Raw genomic sequence first — 24,159 nt, 5'->3', positions numbered from 1 at the left:
CTTGTCTATCTGGTTCTCCCCTTCACCCTCTGACTATCTGTCCTCCCATCTTCCTCAGTCCCTCTCACTGCATTCCACCCCATTTGCCAATCTCTCTCTCTCTCTCTCTTTCTCTCCTGGCTCTCTGTGTTCTGATCTCAATCTCCTTCTTTCTGTCTCCTTTTTCCTCCTTATTCCTTTCAGCCTCTTCCTCACATTTGCCCTCACTCTAATTCTCTTTCTCAAATTTGCCCTTCCTCACCCTCTCACTTTCAATCACCTTTCCTCTCCCTCTTGTTTGCTCAAAAATGCAGACAAGGAATGTGAGTTGATCGCAGCTCTTTGAGCCTGTTCTACCTTGAGATAAAGTCATGGCTGATGTGAGTGTAACCCCGACTCTGCATTCCTGCACGTCCCCGATAATCTTTCATCCGCTTGGTAATCAACCATCTGGGCTACCTCTACATTAAACCTATTTAGAAATTGAGGAAGGGAATTCCAAAGATACTCACTGCTCTGAGAGAAAGAAAATGTTTCCTCATCTCTGTCTTAAATGGGCAAACTCTTATTTTTAAACAATAACCTTTTGTGCTAGATTCTTCTAGAAGTAAAACATCCTTTTGATATCCACCTGGTCAATTCCCCTCAGAATCTTTTATATTTAAATTAAGTCACCTCTGATACTTCTCAACCCCAGAGGATACGATCTAACCTGTCTAGTGTTTCTGCCCAAAACCATCCACTCGCTCCAGGCATTTGACGCAGTATCAATCTGAGCTGCTTCCAGTACATGAACAGCCTTTCATAAGGATGGTTCTGTATACAGTACTTCAGAAAAAGTACTCTCACCAATGTCCTGCGTAACTGAAGCATAACCTCGCTACTCCTTTCCTAATTACTTGATGTACCTGCATGCAAGTATTCTGTAATTTGTGCTATACAACACCCAGATCTCTCTGCAACGTCTCACCATTTAGATAATATGCTTTGTTTTATTCTTTCTGCCAAAATGGTCAAGTCACACTTCCCACATTGTACTTCATTTGTTAGATGTTTGCGCATTCACTGAACCCACCTGTATTCGTTTGGCGGCTTCTTGCATCCTCTTCACAACTAACTTTCCTACTTATCTTCCTCCCACTTTAATTCACCCTTCCTCCCTATTAAATCAATCCTGCCTCCCTCCCCCTCCCTGTTTTGCTCCTTCTAATCCCTCTCTCTATCTCCCTACCCTCTCTCTCATATTCATGCTCTCTCTCATTTGGCCTCCCTCTTCCTCTCTCTGTCTGTAACTTGTATCTCTCCTGATTGCCTTTTGCTCTGTGAGTCTCAGTCTGTTCCCCAGTGTGTGTGTCTCTGTCCCAATATGCTCATCATCTAGAGTCATACCAAGTCCAAAGTAAAGTAAGGTAGTTGTGGTTATTGGATACCTAGCTTTTGAGCTTCAGGACATTGGTGCAGAAATGCCCCAGGGCAATGTCTGAAACCAAGCCACTTTCAGCTGCTTCATCAATGACCCTTTCTCCATAATAGGGTTAGATTAGGGCTGCCCACTGATGATTGTGTTGACTGCCATTTGCAATTTCTCAGTTAATGAGGTCATTATCATCTGAGTGTAGCAAATTTTTTTCTTTAAGAGAAAGGCTTCTTTGGCTCATGGATGACATTTGCGTTTTGCAACAGCCAGTCTTACCAACTTCCCTGAATATGCAATGGCACTGTTATTGTGAAATCCTGCATTGTCAGGCACTCTGGGAAGGTCACAATTGCCTAGATAATTAATGAGACACACCACATCATAACTCTGGTTACAGAAGCAGACCAAAGACTGGGCATTAGGCTGAGAATGATTTGCTTTTGAACTGTCGAACACTGTTCATCATCCACAAAGGTACAGCTGAGGAGTGTGATGGAGTAATCTCAAACTGCTTGGAGAAATGCAATATATAAGCAGGAATTACTCTTGCTGTTTTTAATGCAGATTTTTTTTTATATGCATTGTGAAATGAGAAGGCAAAAATGCACATTAATACTGAAACATTATTTGTTTGCTCCTACAGATTGAAAATCTTCAGGAACAACTTAAAGACAAAGATAAACAACTTAACAATTTGAAAGACCGAGTTAAGTCATTACAGACAGACTCTAGCAATACAGATACAGCTTTGGCAACGCTAGAAGAAGCTTTATCAGAAAAGGTAGTGAATTTTGCTGCAGCCCTTGAAACACCACTTATGCATATATTATGGTTTTTCAGCATTACATAAAATTGATATGCTTTAATAAACATTGTGACACCATGTAATTTTCAGAAAACGATAACCAATGGAAGGTAGGGTGGTGGCACAGTGGTTAGCATTGCTGCTCACAGCGTCATGGACCCAGGTTTAAATTCTAGCCTCATATGACTGTGTGGAGTCACATTTTCCCTGTGTCTGTGTGGGTTTCCTCTGGATGCTCCGGTTTCCTCCTGCAGTTCACATCTGTGCAGGTTAGGTGGATTGACTGTGCTAAATTCCCCTGTAGCGTCCAGGGATGTGAAGTCTAGGTGGATCATCTGTGGTAAATACAGGGTTACGGGGATAGGATGGGGAGGTGTATTTGGGTGGATGTTCCTTGGAGGGCTGGTACAGACTTGATGAACTGAATGGCCTCTATCTCTCCTGTAGGGATTCTCTGATGCTGCTGAATTTAATTGAAGCATTTTAAGCTTTCCTAAAAAGTATAATGAAAGCTTATTGACATTTGTTTTAGACACTTGTTTTCGAATGGATTAAAAGAGATACATTAGCTAATAGCTTTGAGTGGACATTCACTAAATAAGTTTGAAAATTTAAGTTTAACTGCCATGCAGAGTTTGTAGCTAAAGGATCATGGAATAATTACAGCATAGAAGGAGGCCATTCTATGTTTTTAGATAGTTTATAAAAACTATCTGAAAGACACCCTCATTTACCTAACCTGCCTTTTGGACGTTGTCACTTAGTCACCGTTAAGCAGATACAAAAAGAATTGTCAAAGTTGAAAGTAGTTTGATACATCCTGAATCAGCCTGAAAAGGGGATGGTATCCAGTGGCTGCTTGTATCCTGTATTTAAATTGTCTGTAACTTGATGTAGGAATAAGATTCATTGGCTGATATTTCCAAGGGACAACATAGATTAAAATGAGACAAGGATGAATCATGAGGTCCCTTGTGGAATTCCAAAAGTGATTGTGTGAAGTAGAACAAAAACTATTGGTAGAGATGCCCTGGTTATGATTGTATTGCTAAGATGCCCTAAATGGGAGAAATTTCTTTGCTTCTCTGTGCTTTCCAGCACTTGGGCCAAATTCCATCTGTACCATTTGCATAACTAAAGATAACCCCAACCTCTTTGAGAATAATTCTTTGACACACCCACGGTCTTATACTCACCAAAATAAACACAACCTTCTATCCAGCACAGGAAGTGACACTCGAACAAATATAAAATTCAATAAATATGGGTTTTATTGCAGTGCACACAAAATGCTTAAGGCCAGTTTTTATTACAAATCTAGAAACCTGGTTTGTTTCCAGCTTTTATTGTCAACATTGCTAAACTTCAGCAATTAAGCAATGGATTAAAAAATATAAAGTCAAGTTAAATGACATCCTGCAATTATTAGTGCTGTTCACAGACACCACTTTTATGTGGTTTCCCATAAGGTTCTCATTTAACCTCTAGAAAGCTGTAAAATTTAAAAAAATGTTGTGGTACAATTCAATCCCAAATGAACGAGTAAAAAGTCCAGAATTGGTTTAATGAAAATCGAGTTTTATTTATTAAGTCACTGAGCTAGCTGACGTATAGCTGCATGGCATAAAAGCTGGTTTTGTTATGAAGTAACACATTATTACAGCTGCAGACGATGTTTTGATGCTAATCATTTTTGTATAAGCAAGCTTTCATGCCTTGCATAATGTTGCTTTGAAATTTTTGATAACATGAACAATGCATTTAAATCAAAAGGCACTTTTGGCCCAGATGCTTCTGTTATAATAACAAAAGCTCAACAGCACGTTAGTGTAAACACTTAACTATGCATTTGATGACAAAAATTCAAAAACATTAAACTAGCAAGTGTGGAAAACCCTGTTCCTGCAACCAATTCTGCAAATAGAAAGGGGCTGGAATTGAACAGAAGTTTGATTATATTTTATATTGCATTGGAGTATAATCATTTATTTTACATAATAAGATTAGGTTCTTTGGATGGATTTTCTGGGCAGTTTTCTGAGCACTCAGTTTTCCAAATGCCAAAATTCCATATTGCCATATGAGAGTTTTGAAATTGTGTCATCAGGCTTCCTGATTGTTGCATTATTGCAATTGAAACTGATCATAATCTTAACTAGGTAACAGCACGTGCATATTTCCTGACCAAAGTTATTAGATACTAATTAAGATTGGAAACCTGAGCTGATTTTATAAGTTATTTTCTGTTAGCACAGGACCACTGATTTTAATTCAAGCTCTTCTGTTCTTCTGAGATCAACTCACTCAGCATTGCAAAGCATGAAACTCAGAACTGGATATTACATGCTCTCATTGTGCGTGTTTTCACCAAGGGACATATGAAATAAATAGGCTAGTCCACTGCCATACTATCGACCCCTGACCTCAGCAGCACAATAGAGGGTGGGCAGGTGCCAAATTAAGATTCAACTGAACTTATTAAAAATTTAATTGACCCCAATATGATGATGCCCACAGCATAATCTAGTTGGCATGGACAACTGGGTTCAAGTGGGATGTACATTTTTTTTAAATGTTTAAAACAGTTGGAAAGAAGGGAGTAATGTCATTGAAGGAAGCCATCATCATCCATTCCACAATTTTTTTGTCCCTTGGATCTCACATCTTTGGATTTCTGCTATAAACTGTTTGGACACAAGGAAGATTGTAAATTATTTTAGCAAACTGAGTTGCTTCCATGAAATGGTACACAGAACAATCTCGGTTATCCGAAAGTCAGTTATCTGAATGTCAGATTATCCGAACAAGATCTCAAGGTCCCGTTAAAAACATTATCTGTTATCTGAGCAATCAGTTATCCGAGCAAAATACTCCCCACCCATGAGATAATCGGGGTTGTTCTGTGAAGAAGTTTAAAGTATAACAACTGGTGGGGATGGTTTCAAATCCAGGTGCTCTTTCCAGTGATCTTGGGCAGGTGTGTGTGTTTAATCTTTGTTTCAGGGCAATACGTTGGTTGAGGAGAGCAGGGAATTGCCTGCCTTTTATCTGACACCATTGATAACCGACAGGAAGCATGGAGTTAGCAGTGGTTGAGAATATTCATTTAGTAGTGATATGTTTGCATTCCTTCATCTTTTAGCCTCACAAAAATTAAATTGCAAAGTTGTTTGTTTGGAATGGCATCCAGCAATTCTTGTCAGGTTTATTGTTTCAGCTTCTTAATATTGTACAAATGAGTTGAGCTTTGGCAGCTTGCACATTGCCAATTTTTACACAAGAATTCCAATTGGGATCCTATATAGAAAGACCCTGCTTTCCATCTTGGAAGTAGCTTCCCACCTGAAATAACTGATCAATGGGTAAGCCAAGCCATTTTCAGGCTGCTGATACCCCACTTATGGAGAATGTTAAAATTGATTTTTGTTTTTCACAATCTGTTAAGAACACACTAACATGCAGTATCTTTAGCAAATTTGTAGACCTTTTTGGCTTATGCCCTTCAGGAATCAGCACAAAATTTGGCAATCCTGAACCTCAAGTTTGAGTTTAAAATAAGTGATGCTGAGAGAGGGTCCACCAGATTGCCAACGACCACCTCACCCTACCTACCCCTAAACACCCAAACCATGTATAGGATATGTGCAAGGAATCAAAAACCAAAAAGAAAGAAACCTCCTTTATAATGTAAAGTTCTGTTCCTTAGTTATCCATGTTTCTCATCAGTTAAATAATTAATAATATAGAGTGGCTGATCTAAAAGCTTAGTTTTAATAAAGTATTTTGGAAGTGCACAGAATAGAAAGGCCTCTTCCTGTAACTGGGAAAGAAGATGTCACTTTCTATTATCCCGACTTTTCGGACTTGGCCTCATGTCTCTGATTTTCTTAACATTGTCAATACCATCCAGGTTTTCTCATCTTGACCAGGATTGGTAACTGAAGTCATGGAGCATGCTCACCTATTGTAACAACAAATGGGTGAGTTCTACAGAATTGGATATCTCCGGAGGCATTTCCTAGTCTTTTAATCTTTGTTAGTTTATCTGACTATTCCATGTTATTGCTTGAAAAGTATACTTGACAAAGAGGCAGCTATATTAAGAGCTTATACTTCTACATAGCCAAAGTAGATGGGCTCTTAAAATTATTTACATTGAACTGTTTCAAGATGCTAGTACTCCTCCGTAGGTAGCATCAGTCCAATTACTTTCAAGTTGAGCACATTGGACAATCAGCTTTCTTCAATTTTATGTGGTTTTTTCAGATTTGTGAATCAGGAAGTTTTGAGCAGTGTTTCAGGACTGATGTTTAAAACATGACTTTTTTTTGAAAAAAGCAAAAGCGTTGTGGTATTAGTTATAATGGTCTAATGTTCAATTGCTTGTTACGGATTGATTAACTCTGTTAATTATAAACCATTTAAATTCAATGGCTGCCATAGCAGGTCAGAGACTTGCGATTCTGCAAGTGTTGTGTTTTCAAATGATACCAGAGATGAAGGTAGATGCTGATTCACATGAGATTGAGTTGCAGTTTTGGTCAGCGTACAAGGGGCATGTCATTTAGAGTCTGTCATCTGTTTGGGTTACATATTGGTACCAGTTTCACTATCACAGGGTTGCAGGCAATAAGGGTAAGGGACTGGTATGGGCACCGGATACTTCATCTACTTTTCATTTTGTCACTGCTGCATTGAGGTAATGGCTGAAGTGATAGAATGCAGGTTAGTGCTCTGCTCTGGCATCCACTGACTGATTTGTTCGAGCTGGCTTTCTGACGGTCAGCACCCTTTTGATTGAGGAAGCCAGGCTTTCAGGATGGCCAAGGCCTACATAACAAAACACAAACATTTAGGCCTTAAATACTTCCTATCTCTTCATTCCACCCATGTTTGTTGTTAAGTACCATTGCTGGATCCGTAAGCATTCTGCCTCTTTGATTCCCTGACTCATCACCTGTGATCATGCGTTGTATGAATGGAAGTCGCCTTTCCAGAGCCATCCCCTCTGCTGTTGTCAAAGATCTAAATCCAGGGGATGCCTGCATCTGTCATGCACTGTTCATTGTTATTGTTTCTTCTGTAAACAGAAGGAGGGACACCATTAAATTAGCCACAAAGGTTAGTACAATATTTAAGTATTTGTTAACCTTCTGGCCTACAATAAGAGTTCCTACCATTTAGTGGACTTTCTCAGGTTGCCACATGCAAACACCAAGAATGCATCACCAGTGGCGATATGGAGAACTTGCCCATGTGACTTGAAGGGACCAGCAATGTGTGTAACACAGCAGTCAGGATTGGGGGAAGTGGTGGGTGACCATACAGCTGCTGACTTCCTCTGCAATCTCTGTGCGTCCTTGCTTGGTCAGCTGGGATGGAATTGCCTTGCCACACCTTGAGAGGAGGTCCAGTAGCCTCGATCTTGCATCTGGAGGAACTTGCAGGGTGCCTGTCCATTGGCATGTGGGTCTCAGCCTCCTGACTGTTGCTTGAGACCTGGGTTGAGGCTGTAGGATTTCTGGTGGCCTTCACTTAGCGAGCGGGGTGAAAGAATTCAATCTTTATTTGAGAACCTAATTTTAGTGTCTGAGAGATGAGGAAACAAATTAGGGACTTTTATGGCCTTTGTGCATCGGCTGTACTTGCTGAAGCAAATTTATCTGATGAAACATTTGAGGGAGCTACAGATGAGTTTTTTAAAAACAAAATTGACATTTTAGGCCCTTAGGTCTTGACAGCCTACAAATTCCCTGGTTGGGGAAATCACTGAATGAAGTTTCTCCCTTTCTTCTCAGGCTTTTGGAAACTAATGGAATAGGGATCAGGAAAACCACTTTGATAGCCCCTTAGTGGCTGTGCAGACTTAGATGTTTGGACCAGCTGTGGCAGTTAAAAATTTGATCCTTTTCTTTACCATCTGACGAACATTTCAAGTCCCATATGGGAGGCAGGTTCTGAACTCTCCACACGCCAACCCAACTGACTGCATGCTAATTGAGTGAGAGAGGTTAAGTGTTCATGGCCTACAGAATAAGGAATTCTGAGTGTTGTTGCATAAAGAAAACCTACCACCCAAGTGGTATTTGACAGCAAGAAGCATAGATTTTCTGACAGAACGTGACACCAGAAAAATTGTCCTGCTTTGTGGAGAAAATCCTTAAAATGCTTTTATGTCTTCACAACATGATATTCTTCAGGTTTTTTTTCACAAACCAAGCTCAGCCAATTCTTGTAATACCAATAGCAAAAGAGTATACTCTTACAGGAATTGCTGAAAGAAGAAATAATGGTCTTTAATATTGAAATGTATGATGACAGTCATGTGGCCTAGAACTCTAGCTCTTGCCTGGCTCTGAATTTAATAAGAAGCAGCAGATCATTAAAAAAAAACCCACCAATTTGACCCATCCACCTTCAGTTGAGCACAAGTGAGCTCAACCATGTGACCTGAAAGCAACTTTTATTTTCCTGATTTTGTTGATTCAGTGGACTTCCATTATCCAACCTGGAAGAATTGAGATATACCAACTGTCACTGTCAGTGTTATTGCACATGTGAAGGGTCATCATTCCTACTTCTTGGATCTCTTTTTCAGTGCTCTCTCCCATCTCAGCAGTTACCAGGTTCTGCTTTCCATTTCAGTTACCGGTTAAACTGCTCAGATTCCAAGTAAAATAGAAACGGAATACCATTGTTTGAATTTTTTTTCACACTTTGAACCTTTAATATTTTGCTATATAGTGCTAAACCTTTGTTCTTGAAGTGCATGTTTTTGTATGAGTCAATTTTCCTGCAAGGAATTACGATATACACATCTGGCAGACAGAACTTGCTTATTTTATAGCTTGCTAACTTCATGAAGCATATTGGAATGGAAAGAAAATTATTCATCATATATCTTGAGCTATTTGCTAATATGTTGTGAGCTAATATTGCATCTGAATACACCAGCAATAAGATAAAGCAGTAGTATGTCACTTTGCGTTTGTAGTTCTCACCTAGTTGATCTTTATTATGCCACCAGAGAGATTAACCAAGCTAAATTCTGATCCTTAGCCAGCGGGGGTGAGGAAATATGGAATCAATCTTGAAATGAAATTGATCTTGCACACCTTTGAGCTGCCAGATTAAGACCAGCATTGCTGGAATCTGAGGGCCTTATATGATAGTTCTTTCAGGGCTTTGAACCGTAGACACAGTTAGATCAGTAAACGCTAGAACAAGAATTACTTGTTTACAGGTTTAACATTTGATTTTTTTTTTATTCCGAAAATAAATTGTGGACTGCCAGGACCAAGAACAGTTGAATTGCTTTGTTACACCTCGTGCTGTTACAGTATTCATATAAGTGCATCATCTTACATTATTGTCACCAATTTACAATTGTGGCAGCTCATATACAGTATGAGCTCTATTATGTATTAATTTTGTCATAACTTCCAATTGGGAGAAAGTGAGGACTGCAGATGGTGGAGATCAGAGTTGAAGAGCATGGTGCTAGAAAAGGAGGATTCTGCTTGCTTTCTCAAAACTGTTTTCTCAAGCTGCTCTGACAAATTCAACAACTTATGCACATATACCCACAAGGGCCTCTGTTCCTGCATCCTCTTTAGAATTTATTTGTTTAGTTTATATTACCTCTTTTGTTCATCCCATAAAAATGTACCACATTGCATTTCCTCTGTGTTTAAATGTCATCTGCGTTTCATCTGCCTCAGTTTGTATTTTGAGTTCCATCATTTACTTACAAGCTGCTATTACAGCTCCAAGCTTTTTGTTATCTGTGTATTTTAAAATTGTGATTTGCACACCTCCATCATTGGTATGTAGCAAGAGAAAATAGTGATCCTAACATTGAAGAAAGTACAAGGTTTGCACCTGATGAGACCTCAGATAGAAAATACATATCTAAGAATGATTTTTTGACTGAACACTTATGAACAGTGGTGTTCTTCCCAGCCAACAGGGGACTTTTTCTCTTCTCAATACATACAAATGAACTAAACTTAGTATTGAGAGACACATTTGTAGAGGACACAAATGTAGAGCATGGTTAACTGTGAAGAGACCTACTGGTGATTTCAGGAGAGGCATTACAATATAAAATGTAAAATATTGATAGGCTTTTATAGGAATAATGATGTCCTCTTGGTGGAGACAGGTAATTTTTTTTGGGAATCTGATAGTTCAAATGTTTTCTGAAAAGAATAAAGTCACAATGTTTAATCCTTAAAATAAAAGAATTTTGCCTATATAAGATTTGAAGAATATGAATGACAGCAATTGCACTCCCTTAAATAGTCAGTGACATGAAAGAGAGTAAAAGTACAATGAACAAATTACTTAGAAACTAAATGGACCTTTTTAACTTACCTTGTATGCCCAGGTGCCCAAAAAACCCAAGCCACGTGCTCATCAGAAATTTGAAGATTAACCACTTATTCTGAGTACTGTTTCATTGATTTTTTTAAAAAGTTGAGATTTTCAAGGCCTTCCATTTCCTTCCTGTAAGCTTATCTCTTCAAACCTCTTGGTAATAGACTAACGATTTTTGAGAAGATTTATAGGTTGATGATAAGTATGTAAGTTTGCTGACTGAGCAAAAGTTTTCAGACGTTTCATCACCATACTAGGTAACATCATCAGTAAGAGCCTCCGGTGAAACACTGGGGGTATGTCCCGCCTTTCTATTTCTAAGTCTTGGTTTCTTAAGGTGGGTGATGTCATTTCTGTTTTTTCTCAAGAGAAGGTAGATTGGGTCTAAATTGATGTGTTTATTGATGGAGTTCTGGTTAGAATGCCATACCTCTAAAAATTCTCATTCATATCTTTGTTTTGCCTCTCCTAGGATGTGTATGCTGTCCCACTCAAAGTGGTGTCCTTTATTGTCTGTATGTATAGAAACTAGTATAGTGGGTCGTGTCTTTTGGTGCCCAGTTGGTGTTGGGACAACACACACATCCTAGGACAGACTAAACAAAGACACCCACAAGAATTCTCACAGGCATGGCATTCTAACCAGAACTCCAGTAATAAAAACATCAATTAGGTCCTATCTACCTTCCCTTGAAAATAAAACCGAAATGACATCACCCACTTTAAGAAACCAAGACTGTAAAGAGAGAGGTGGGATGTACCATCAGCATTTCACTGGAGACACACACTAATGATGTGACCTAGTCGTGGTGACGAAACGTCTGAAAACAAACCATCCAGCTCAGCGAGCTAACTTACATACTGATGGTATCATGTACGTTTTTAATATAGGCACCTTTAGTTGAGAATGCTCCAGTTCAGAAATGAGACATCTTTTTCTTTTTTGCTTTTTTCTATACTTTCCTTTCTTCCTCTCAGCTTGGCTACTCCAGAGAGAGTTCTAATTTATTGTTACTATAGACCATCAGTTACTAAGAGTTTAAAAGCTTTTAGTTAGGACACAGAATTTAAACTGACTTGGCTTGGAGGAAATGTTTTCGACAGCCAGATTATTCTGAGCTGTATGAAGACTGTTACTCCTAAAGGAATGGCACCACTGCTGTCCCTATCATTGCTTGTTCACTTTTTTTGTTACTGTCACTTGTTTATTTCCCAGGCAGGTTCATTATGCGAACAGGTCCTGAAAGCAAATTTATGAAGGATTCTTAAAGGAGCCTTCATCCCAGCATAAATACAGGTTTTTCTCTAAAAGGGGTGAAGGGCGGAATGATTTCGGGCTTCAAATATAAGTTCTTTAAAATTAGAGAAAACGGGGGATCTAAGATGGCGGCGATCTGAGAAGATCACACTGCAGAGCTTCGCATTGCAGCAGGAGCAGGACGGTCCTTTAACCCGCCCAACCCAGTTCATCAGGATTTCTTGGAGCGTTGGAAATATTGTGGAGCCCCAAGAAACATTTAAAAATTGAATTACCTGTATTTTCAGCTGTCCAGAAATGCCTAAAAAGGGAGGAGGAGCATCTGAGGCTGGGCCTGCAGCTCAGCCTGCAGCAGCCTCAGAGCCGATTACTCTCCAGGACCTGGTGAACCAGCTCTTGAAATCTTGAGAGAGGCTGGGGAAACAGATTGAAGAGAGGCTGGCTCTCTCGTGCTGCAGAAGCATGACCAGCAGCTGGGAGACCTGGAGAAGAGGATGGATGAGGTGGAGCACAGGGTCACAGTGGTGGAAGCTGATGCCAGTTCATTCAAGGATGAGATCCAAGCCCTGAAGACGCAGGTTCGTAATTTGTGTGACCAAGTGGATGATCTTGAAAACAGGGGCAGGAGAAAAAACATTCAGATCCTCGGTCTGCCTGAGGGTAAGGAAGGTGAGCGGCCTGCGGAATTTGTTGAAGATTGGCTTCGGAAATTCCTTGACTTGGAGGCTGGCATGAGAGGATTGAAGATAGAGAGGGCTCACCGGGTCGCAGCGCAGAGATTGGGTCTGGGTCAACGCCCTCGTCCTTTCCTGGTGTGGTTCCATCATTACCGGGATAAGGAGAGGCTTCCAGACTCCAGGGGAAGGATCCAAAGGCCCTAATTTACGAGGGGTCTAAGATCATGTTTTTTCAGGACTTTTCAGTGGCGGTGATCCAGAAACAAAAATTGTATGATGGTGTCAAGAGAAGACTGAGGGAGCTTTGGATTCAGTACTCCGAGATATCCGGCAGTGCTTCGGATCACCTTAGATGGATCCATGCATCTCTTTGACACATCGGAATAGGCAAGAGACTTTGTGGACAAACTAACCTAAGTTAAGCAATTGTAATATGTATAAATATTGTTGCTTGGGTATGTGTTTAACATTCTGTAAAAGAAATGGAGGAAATCTGGTTGGAGCTTGGTTTTTCCCTTTTTTTTCCTCTATTGATAATAATTTGGTTCAAATTATGTCTGGCGGTAGTTAAGATGTACATTTTAAATTTCTAAGTTAGGACATACCAAAGGATGGGTGGGGTATTTATTCCCCCTTGTTTAATAAAATAATTTTTTTTATTCATATTGATATTCTATGGGGTGTTTATTCTTTTTAGCTTGTACTTGCGATGAGGCTCTAGCTGGGAGAAGTGAAGGTGGTTGAGATGGTTAGATGCCTATTTATGGGCAGTTCGGGACGGGTAGTTGCCCCCTCTGGGCAGGGGGTGAGTTCCCCTACTCAGCGCTATTGGTGCTTTATATGTTGGTTTGTTTTCTGGTGTTTGTTGTTTTTTTTATTTTTAATAATTTTGTATGTTTGTTAAATGTAGTGGTTTTATTTGTAGTTTTTATATTTGGTGGGCCATGCGACATTAAGGCTCAGCAGTTTGTGGTTCAGTTCCTCCTCTCTGGAACTTAAATGTATTTGCAGAAGATAATGCCTAATGATTTGATTAAATGGTGTACCTGGAATATTAAGGGAAGTCACTCACCAATTAAGAGGAAGAAGGTACTCTTGAGTCTTAGAAAGGAGAAGGTGGATATTGCTTTGTTACAGGAGACACATTTGGATGACAAGGAGCATTGGGAATTACAGCAGAATGGCTTTGACCGAGTTTATTTTTCATAATTTAATGCCAGAAGTAGGGGAGTGGCTATATTGGTTAAGAAAAGTCTCTCATTTAAATTATTGGAATGTGTTCAAGACACATACGGGAGGTTTGTAATTCTTAAAGCCTTGATAAATGGGGAAGAATATGGTGTTTTAAATGTTTATTGTCCCCCTCATCCTCTTAAATTCTTGGTAGATGCTTTTTTCTAAACTGTTAAGTCTCAAGTCTCGGCACATCATCACAGGGGGAGATTTTAATTGCCTCATGGACCCCACAGTAGACAGGTTGCCTAAAGGTCCCTCTGCACAAACTAAACAGTTATTAGGTCTGTGTGGGGAATTAGTGTTGGTGGACATCTGGAGGTGTCTCCACCCTACAGGTAGGGATTTCACATTTTTCTCCAATCCGCATAGATGTCACGCGAGGATTGATTTTTTTCTGACCCCTGCGGTAACCCTGGATCTGGTGGCATCTTGTACGATTGATAATATTGCCATCTCTGATCATGCTCCAGTGTACCTCATGGTTAAGTTTAAGGATGTTACAGTGGATTCAAGGTACTGGCGAATGGACTCCTTTATTCTCATGGACACTAAGTTTGTGGAGTTCTCTAGGGAATTTCAGGCATTCCTAGACATCAACGTTGGCTCGGTTGATAGTTCATCTGTTCTCCGGGAAACTGCCAAAGCCTATGCCGGGGGGTTAGTTATTTCATATTCCACCAGTAGGAAGCGGCAGAAGGGTGAGCAGCACGGTTGAAGGCAGCCGAGAAGCCTATTTTGACAGACCCTCGTTGGTCAAACTACAGAGGATTACGGCACTGCTGTCTACACTAAATTCTGTGCTCAAGTAGACGGCAAAGAAGGAGCTGGCTTTTGCAAAGCAAAGGTTATATGAGCATGGTGACAAGCCAGGCAAATACTCAGCATACCTTGCCAGAAAGAGGAGTGCCCCACAAACCATTACAGCGATTAGGGAACGGTCTGGGAACCTAACATGTGATTCTATAAAGATTAATGTGGTGTTCCAGAGATTCTACTCAGAAGTTATATCGGTCTGAGAATTGTGAGGAGGGGCAGGCCAAAATGGAATCCTGTTTTAGAGATCTGAATCTCCCGGGTGTCACTCCCGAACAACAGTCCTTTCTCAGTGCCCCATTATCAAAGCAAGAAGTGCAGGAAGCTGTGAGGCAGTGTCAGAGTGGAAAGACGCCCAGTCCTGACGGACTTCCCAGTGAATCCTATAAGGAATTTATAAGTATACTGTCAGGCCCAATGCTCAATATGTTTAATGATTCATACAGTCATGATTGTCTCCCACCATCTCTGAGAGAGGCCAATATTTCACTTATCCTTAAAAAAGGGAAGGATCCGGAAGACTGTGCTTCATACAGGCCCATCTTGCTCTTAAATGTGGACTTTAAGATCCTCTTTAAGGCTTTCGCGTTAAGACTGGAGACTGTGTTACCCTCTATTAAAGAGGATCAGACGGGCTTCATATAGCGTCGCAGATCCTCCAATAATGTAGGAGGCTGCTTAATGTAATTCAAGTATGTCAACAGCAGTCAATACAGGGATTGCAGAGAAGGCATTTGACCGAGTTGAGTGGCCGTACCTTTTCTATACTCTAGACCGTTTTGGTCTTGGCGAAGTTTTCATAAGATGGGTAAAGGTTCTCTACAGTGTACCTCTCGCTGCGGTCATTACCAACAGGGTACGATCAAGCAATTTTAATATTTCTAGGGGCAGCCGGCAGGGCTGTCCCGTTTCACCATTACTTTTTACGGTGGTGATTGAACCGTTGGCAGAGGCCATTCGTGGGGACCCCAATATATCAGTTCCAGAAGTGGGGTCAAAATTACATAAGATCTCGCTGTATGCAGACAATGTTCTAATTTTCTTGACAAATCCAGCAGTTTCAGTGCCTTGCCTGATACAATGCATTCACGCGTTTGGCACTTTTTCAGGGTATGAGATTAATTTTGCTAAATCAGAGGCAATGCCTATGGGTGGTCTTAAGAAAGAGTTGGCTCTTGAGAGTGACTATAGATTCCCATTTAGTTGGTCTCAGGGGGGTTTTATGTATTTGGGCATACTCATTACTCCAGTTCTGGATTGGCTGTTCAAAGCCAATTTTACTCAATTATTTGAAAAAATTAAACAAGATCTCCAAAGATGGGAGGCACTTCCAGTCTCGTGGTTGGGTTGGATAGCGCTTATTAATATGAATATTCTCCCTCGTTTGCTATAACCTATAAGGATGCTCCCCCAGATTTTCAATAAACAAACACTTAGGAGACTGAACGGTCGGTTCAGCTCCTTTATCTGGCACCGTAAACAGCCCCTCATTAAATTAGCCAAACTGCAGTTGCCTCCCAGATTGGAGGGAGTAGACCTTTCTGACATTAAAAATTACCAATTAAGCTCGCATTTGGCTTATGTGAGTGATTAGGTTTGTGGGGAACCTCTTTCAATATGGCTAGATATCGAAGCCTCTCAGGCAAGGTGCCCCCTTACCAGTTTGCTGTTTTTGGACAAGGTGGGGACACACTAACAAGGGCTTTTATATAGCCGTAACAATTGTGTTTCATGAGTCCAATATCCAGGGAGGAGGAACTGTGAATGTATGAGTGTTTTGTTTGGCTGGGCTGAGTTATTACTATTTATTTGTTTGCTGTTAGGTATTTATTTATTTAGTTAAATAGCTAGTTTAGGTTTCTTTAAATTTTATAATTCTCTATATATGTTTATACATTCGTACAGGAGGGTGGGTTGGGGAATTCTTTTATTATTTAGGTTTAGTTTTGTACTATTTTTGTACTGTTTTGAATTGCATTGTTTTGTATTTGTAATATTTAAAATCTTTTTTTCTTAATAAAAATATATTATATAAAAAAATTAGAGAAAACATGCTAACAAAGCTCTTTTTGAAGACACAGGTTTTTGTGATCGCAGGCTTTACAATGAGGAATACAGAATGCAAAGGCAAAGATAAAATGTTAAAATATTCTTTAGATATTCATTTGTAATGGTGGTTCCAGTTTTGGATGTCTGAATTTGGGAGAGGATTGAGGAAGCATCGAGATTTGCCAAGATTGCACCAAGCAAGGGAGATTCTTGAAATGAAGAAAGTGTCTGGGCTTTTACAAAAGAAGGCCAAGAGAAAACCATTGAATAGAGATAACTGTGTCTTTGGTGGATAATGTGGTAACTGGTAATTTAAGGGTGTAGAGGTAAGATTATCACAAAAGACTGAAGGGAAAGATTCGGAGATTTATTTTTCAACAGTGGGTTGTTAGGATATGAGCAAACGCCATTTAAACACGTATTTACTTTGACCAAATACTTTTGGTTTATACATAAATCATCACGTGTGGGGCTTTTCAGTCAGCATATATCATCCTGCAGGTATAATAGTAGACAAAGTCTTGCTATTATTCCTTAGCAGTACCAGATTTATGGGCCAGAAGATATTTTGATGGTGGTGGGATCATACAGCACAAAAACAGACCCTTCAGTCTAACTCATCCAGGCTGACCAGGTTTTCTCTACTGAACTAGTCCCATTTACCTGCATGTGGTCCATATCTCTCTCAACCTTTTTCCTGTTTATATACTTTCCAAATGTCTTTTAAATGTTGTAATTGTGTTAACCTCTATCACTTCCTTTGGCAGCATCTTCCATATATGCACCACCTGCTGTATGAAAAAGTTGCCCCTCAGCTCCCTTTTAAATCTTTTGCCTCTCACCTTAAACCTGTGCCCTCTGATTTCCTTGGGGAAAAGACCTTGGCTATTCGCCTTATCTATACCTCTCTTAGAAAGCCACCCCTCAGTGCTCCAGGGGAAAAAGTCCCAATCTATCCAGCCTTTCCTTTGTAATTCAAACCCTCCAGTCTTCATAACATCCTTGTAAATTTCTTTTCCATCCTTTTTATTTTATCCTTCCTTTCGCAGGGCGACTAGAATTGTACACGGTATTCCAATTGTATCCTTACCAATATCTTGTACAGCCATTACATGACGTCCCAACTCCTATACTCAATGAAGGCAAATCTGCCAAATGCCGCCTTCATCACCCTGTCCACCTGTGATGCCGCTTTCAAGGAACTATGCACCTGGACCCCTACATCTCTCGGTTCAACAACACTCCACAGAGCCCTACCTATTAACTGTGTATGTCCTGATCTGGTTCATCTTACTAAAATGCAATATCTAAATTAAACTCCATCTGCCATTCCTATCTCACAGGCCCAGTTGTTCAAGATCCTCTTGAACTGTTAGATAACCTCCTTCACTATTTACCAAATCATCAATTTTGGTATCATTTGCAAACTTGCTAACCATGCCTCATATATCATCATCCAAATTATTTCTATAAATGACTATTAGCAGTGAACCCAGTTCTGACCCTTGTGGTGTGCCACTGGTCACAGGCCTCCAGTCTGAACAAGAACCCTCTGACACCACCCTCTAGCTACTTTTTCACTGTAGTCAATATTTTTTCTCAGCAATTACGTAAATCAGAAATGGAAAATTCATACATTGGTTCTGCTCAGTATTTTAATGCAAGCTAGCTTCTGATGGTAGAGAAATTGTTTCTAAATCGCAGGCTTTTTGTTTCACCTCTTGGGTTTAGGAAACCCCAAATTATGGGCCTGAGTTGACCAAATAGTAATTACTCACATGTCCACCCATTTTTCGGAGTTATTACTTTTGGGGAACCTGAGTTTCTGTATTTTCTTTGGTTAAGAGTTTTGTAAAATTGGGATGGACATAAGTGGATTCCACTCATGACTAAATATTGTCCTCTTGAACCTATAATATGTAATTTTTGGGGAATGAGGCAAAATATTAATGAGAGACTTTTATTCTTTCAACGCATGCTGAAGTAAAGAGCTTTTACAAAGGAAAATTCAGACAGCTGATGAGCATTGTGACTGGCCTTAAAATAAGCTACATACTGGTTTAATTTCATTCCTGCTCCTATGATGAACGCAATTCAATTAATGTGCAAGTTAAAGATTGCCAATGCAAATAAGATGGATAAAGGAGATTTAATGCCTCTGAGATGTAGAGTAGAATGTGGTATAACACAATATTATAGTCATTCAACATAGTTTGTTTAGATTACTTTTGACATCTGTCCTGTACAGAACCAGATTTCAAATTAGTCTCCTGTCTGGTCTGTGAAAATGTTTTCAGTCATTAACTATGTAAGGTATTAATTTTACTGATTTAGTTTTATGATTTATTTTTCAAGAGCCAACATAAATGCCCTGTACCATGTATTATGTAAAAAAAAAGTAATTGTTGCAAAGTATTTTTTGAAAAGTAATCTCTGGATTTTTGATAAATTCCAAATAATTAGTAACTCATTTGAAAGTATGTTTGTCCCAGAATAAGGCTGGATGCTTTGTAGAAAAATAGCTATTTGAAAACATTATCCCATGAATCAATAATCATTGTGATTCTCATTATCTTTGAAGTTAAACTGATTTGTTGTTTTTAGCAATTTCAGAAATCTGTTTTCTTCTCTATCATTTGAAACACATTTAAATACTATCCGTTAAATCATTAGTTGTGTCTGCGGCATTTTTATATTTTTACTTATTTCAGATGTCAAATTCAGGTTGTAAAGTAATAACTTTCAGAATGCCAGCATACGTTTCTAATTTGATGGTAAGAAAATTCGAGCTATAGCCAAGCTGCCATTCAGTTTCTCGGAATTTTCATGATTTCCAGAGAAGAAAAATGTTTGGCCATTGAGACTGTTATCCATATTGCTTTTGAGACAAGGGATGGGATGGGGAAGGACAGGTTGTTATTAGTACATTCCAGAGAACTTTACAGCTGTAAAATTGGTTCAGTTTTCTATCAGGGGTGCCATCAGGGAGTTCAGCTAAAAGTAGTAACAACTTGCGTTTAATTAGCACCTTTCACATAGTAAAGCTTCTGATTATAAAGTTGTAAGGAGAATCAAAACATACATTGCAGTTGTCGTGGCTGCCACACGAAGTTGAGGTATTTTGTCAAGGTCATCATTTCAATGGGCATTTTGGCAAACTAATTCTCAATACTTAGAGCCTGGGAAAGGTAAAGTGGAGAGATAGGAACAGAGTTGTTTCTAGGATGGTTAGTTTCTAGCAAGTTTAAGTCTAGAAATTAAAGAAAGGCAAAGGGACTGTGCTTTGAGTTGGTAAGCTTAAATTTGACAATACGCTTTTGTGAAGTAGGCACACTGCAGAGGACAAGTATATGCTGTTTATTACTATGATACTATGGGCAGCAGTAGGAGATAGGTTGATATTGCTTTGTAAATAGATTTTTGTTTTGTTTCTTTCCCTGACAGCTTACATTTCACATCATCTGAGCTACAAGGTTTTTCCTTAACCTTCCAGAAAGTGGAAGATTACCATATCCTGTATACAAAAGTGATCATAGTATTGTCACCATTGTGCCACTCTGATTTCACCAGAGCTTAACCATAAATTAATTTGATTTTGCAGGTGATAGGCCACTTGAGATAAGTATTCATAAGAACTGGATATTGCTTAACTTGTCAGATACAGATGTGAAATTTGTAGCAATTGTTGACAGTAGTTGAATTCTGATTTGCATGAGTGGGATAATGGTTGAAAACATTGAACTGACCAAAAATCTTACCTGCAGATGAAGAGCTAAAAAAAGTGAACTGTACAAGTTGGAAATTGTAAATCAAGGTTGGAGCAGAAGAGCGCTGATGCTACTGTGAATGAGAACTTAAATAAGGCAGAATACAGGAAGAAAAGGAATGACATAAATTCAGAGATGAAGAGAATTGATCTTGAATTGATTTGAATTGTCAGGATGTGCTTGTTGATTGGTGAGGCTGCTGTGGAACATTTGACTCCAAATTTTGTAAGATTTAATTTCAAATGTTAACAACAGAAATTATATTTATACATATATATTTTTAATTTTATTCAGTTATTTGAATGTTTTGTAATGGGGTAAAATAAAAACATTTAGTTAATTGACTACTGTTAGTCATCAGAGAAGTTCTGCATTTTCTAACTGATTGAATGGATAAGCTGTTTGGTAAGCTTAAGATTAATGCCTGAGTAAGTCTAAGAAACTGAAAGAATTTGTTTGGATTACACTCAGTTAGTTGTTGAATTTTTGACCCAGATATTCCCTCAAGAGAATTCGACCATTTTATAAAGTAATGATACACCCAAGTTAAAGACGTGTGTAGCCATCTTAAAATGTCAAGTCTTTTTATGTACGATTATGCTTTTTTTCTTAGACATTTTGGTGTCTTATTAGCTGTAGAATAGGTTTGGAGGACTGGCATGGTTATTTGCTTTCATATAGGAGCTGGGTGAGATTTGGTTACTTTTGAGTTCTGATATGGATACTTAATATGATTAGACCATCATTTGATTCTATTATTTGCCAGTTAGTGTACTTTTTAGTCTTTTCATTGGAGGGTTAATATTAACAGCATAGTACAGTGTTGCAGTTTCTAGGAATTAAACTTGCTTTATTGTTCAGTTATTAAAATGTAACGTTGGAAAATTGAAGTTTCATGTATGAGCTAGAAACTATTGATGGATGTAAAAGCTACATTTTCTTTCTACTGGTGGCTGGTTAAAGATGTTCTAAGTTCATCAGTTTTGGTCTCCTTAGATTCCAAGTTGTTTTTGTTTTGCTTGCAACAATAACCTTCCACCTGTGCACACATTAATCTCCTTGCATCCATTATTGTCAGAAAATGCAGTAAAGGTAACCATAGAGTTTAGGTGGCATTACTTTACAGCATTGACTGTGCAAGGAACAAACCATAAATCAAAAGTTCATTAGGACAAATAGCATTAATATTTCACATTTGTTTAGCCTGAACACTCAAAGCATTTGAAAAAGGTACAGTTGGTTCTGCTATAGCAAGTGTTTCTTCAACATGAATTAGCTACAAAGCGATTGAAGAATTTAGACCATTATTTGTAGAACGTGAACTTTCCTTACCTGGATTGCATAATTTTCTTATAACGCAGGGTGGCATGGGAACGGAACTATCAAGTTGTATCAGAACCAACTGCATATTGCAAAGCAAGATGTTAAATGTAACTTTTATTAATTAAGGAGGTCCTTGTATCTTCATTCTCAAATTCAAATTACAATCTCTTTTTTAAGTAACGTGAAAAATTCATTTGAAGGTATCTTGAGCAGTTCATCGTACTGTGTATATCTTTCGTAAATGTGAAAATCTGAGAGGGGGTATTAGTGCAGTGTCACCACTGATGGCATTGTTGTGTTGCGCCAATAGTAACAAAATAGATAATTAATGAGTGACAACTTCTCAGTTCCAGTCTGTTCTAGCACTATCAGTAGAATTTTGGACACTCATGACTTATGCAGTAATTATGCACTGTGCAGTCACTCTTCAAATTGTAGAAAGATGACAAGCCTAGACACACTTTTTATATCAGTCTGAGTAAAAATATCAGCATCAGTAAGTAATTTCTGAATTGAAACAATTGAGGCTGCAGTTCATGAACATTTTTTAAAAAAAAACAAAAACTGAGACTCTTCACTTAGCAGGATTGAGTCGCACATAAGTCATAGGAGCATGCAGGCTGGGTGCAGGATTAGGCCACTCAACCTGTTGAGTCTGCTCCGCCATTCAGTATGATCATGGCTGATCTGATTACTCCATATTCCCACTTACTCTTGATAACCTTTTACTCCTTTGCTTCTCAAATATCTGTTTAAATCAGGCTTAAAACTATTCAAAGTCTGTTTCCAACATCCTTTGAGGAAGAGCGTTGAAAAGATACTGACTTTGTAAGGGAAAAAGCATTCTCCTTATCTCTGTCTTAAATGGATTCCCTATTTTTATACAATAATACCTGGTTTTAAATTCTACTGCAAGCGGAAACTTCATTTCTAGATCCAGCCTTTTCAGATCCTACAGCACCTTGTGTTTCAATCAACTTGTCTCTTACTCTTCTAAGCTCTGGGTGATTCCAGCCTAGCCTGTTTAGCTTTTCCTCATAAAACTGTTGGCTTGTCCCAGGTATTAGTCTAATAAATCTTCTTTGAACTGCTTCTGACACATTTACGTTCTTTCTTAAATGAGGAGATCAGTAATATACACAGTACTCCAGATGTGGTGTCAGCATTGCTTTGTATAGCTGAAACAGAAACTCCCTCCTTGTGTATTCAAATTCCATCACAATAAAGAAAATTCTGTAAGCTTCCCTTTGTACTTGCTGTACCTAAATGCTAATCTTTTGTGATTTACGCCTTAGGATGCCCAGATCCATCTGCATCTTGAAACTCGACAATCTTCACCATTTAGATTGTGTGTTGCTTTATATTAGTTAGTTTACATTTCTCAACATCAATACTCCATGTTCCTAGACCTTTGTTCTCTCACTTAATCTATATGTCTTCTGTAGTCTTTTCTCATCTTACTCTCCCACTCCTCCTCTTGTCATCAGCAAATTTAGTAACATATCATCAGGCCTTGTATTCAAGTCATTTACATAAATTGTAATAGGCTACTCTCTTTCAATCACAGTATGTCTCAACTCCTCAAAGACTTTCAATAATTTATCCACTGTCACAAAATAATACTGGCTCAGTCTAATTACCTGAACTCATTGGCCTGGAGTTTCCTGCTTTCTGTCTACTTTTTTTTGAATAAATGAACTTTCCCAGAATCTGGGGAATTTTGGAACATTAAAGTCAACTTGCTCACTAGCCACTTCTTTCACAATCCTATGGTGAAGTCCATCAGGTCTTGGGAACTTGTCAGTCTCAACTCTGACAATTCCCTCAAAATCATTTTCTTGAGGTTATCCTTCGTGTCTGCTTCTTGATTTACAGCTTTTTTCAGATATTACCTGGTCAAATACTGATGGAAAATATCTGTTTAATTTATCTGCTGTCTTTATTTTTCATTATTACTGACCTGAATCACTTCTGTAACACCAACACATGCTTTAATTCTTTTTAAAAATATCTATAGCAATTCTTACCATCTGTTTTCTACCTAGCTTTTTCTCATGTTCTGATGTGTTCTTTCTTATTAATTTTTGTTTCAGTCACTCTTTGCTGTTTTTTATGGACTGTCTAATCTTTTGGTTTTCCATTTTTCTCTGTATAATTATGAGGAACCTTAATTATCCGGCATTCTATTACCCGAATATCAGATTATCCGGCAAGCTTGCAACGCCCTGATGCTCGGCTAAATTGTGTTGTCCGGCATTCGATTAACCGAATGAAATGCTCCCCGCCCATGTCATTCAGGTAATCTGTATATGCATTTTCTTGAAATGAAAGATTTAGTGAACCACAGATGTTGGGTTCTCCAACATTCTCCAACGTTTCTTTCTTGTTGGAATATGTGGAATCTGAAATACCCCTTAAACGTCTGCCGCTGCATCTCTATTGAACTATCTCTTAAC

At 38.8% G+C, this 24,159-nt stretch overlaps 1 protein-coding gene across 8 annotated transcripts in view; it reads left to right on the top strand.

Annotated features, from left to right (window-relative positions):
• The window catches only part of LOC122559010 (ERC protein 2), an 825,386-nt gene that overhangs the window by 385,310 nt on the left and 415,917 nt on the right, over positions 1–24,159 (top strand). For all 8 annotated transcript variants that reach the window (XM_043708089.1, XM_043708091.1, XM_043708092.1 and 5 more), the window contains one exon: positions 2,040–2,177. In XM_043708089.1, the coding sequence (XP_043564024.1) occupies positions 2,040–2,177 (138 nt within the window). The remainder of the gene's footprint in view (positions 1–2,039; positions 2,178–24,159) is intronic.

The sequence above is a fragment of the Chiloscyllium plagiosum genome, chromosome 18 (assembly GCF_004010195.1).
Source record: "Chiloscyllium plagiosum isolate BGI_BamShark_2017 chromosome 18, ASM401019v2, whole genome shotgun sequence".
Classification (NCBI taxonomy): domain Eukaryota; kingdom Metazoa; phylum Chordata; class Chondrichthyes; order Orectolobiformes; family Hemiscylliidae; genus Chiloscyllium; species Chiloscyllium plagiosum.
Note: the sequence above shows the minus strand (reverse complement) of the source record. Positions and strands in the feature narration are given on the sequence as shown.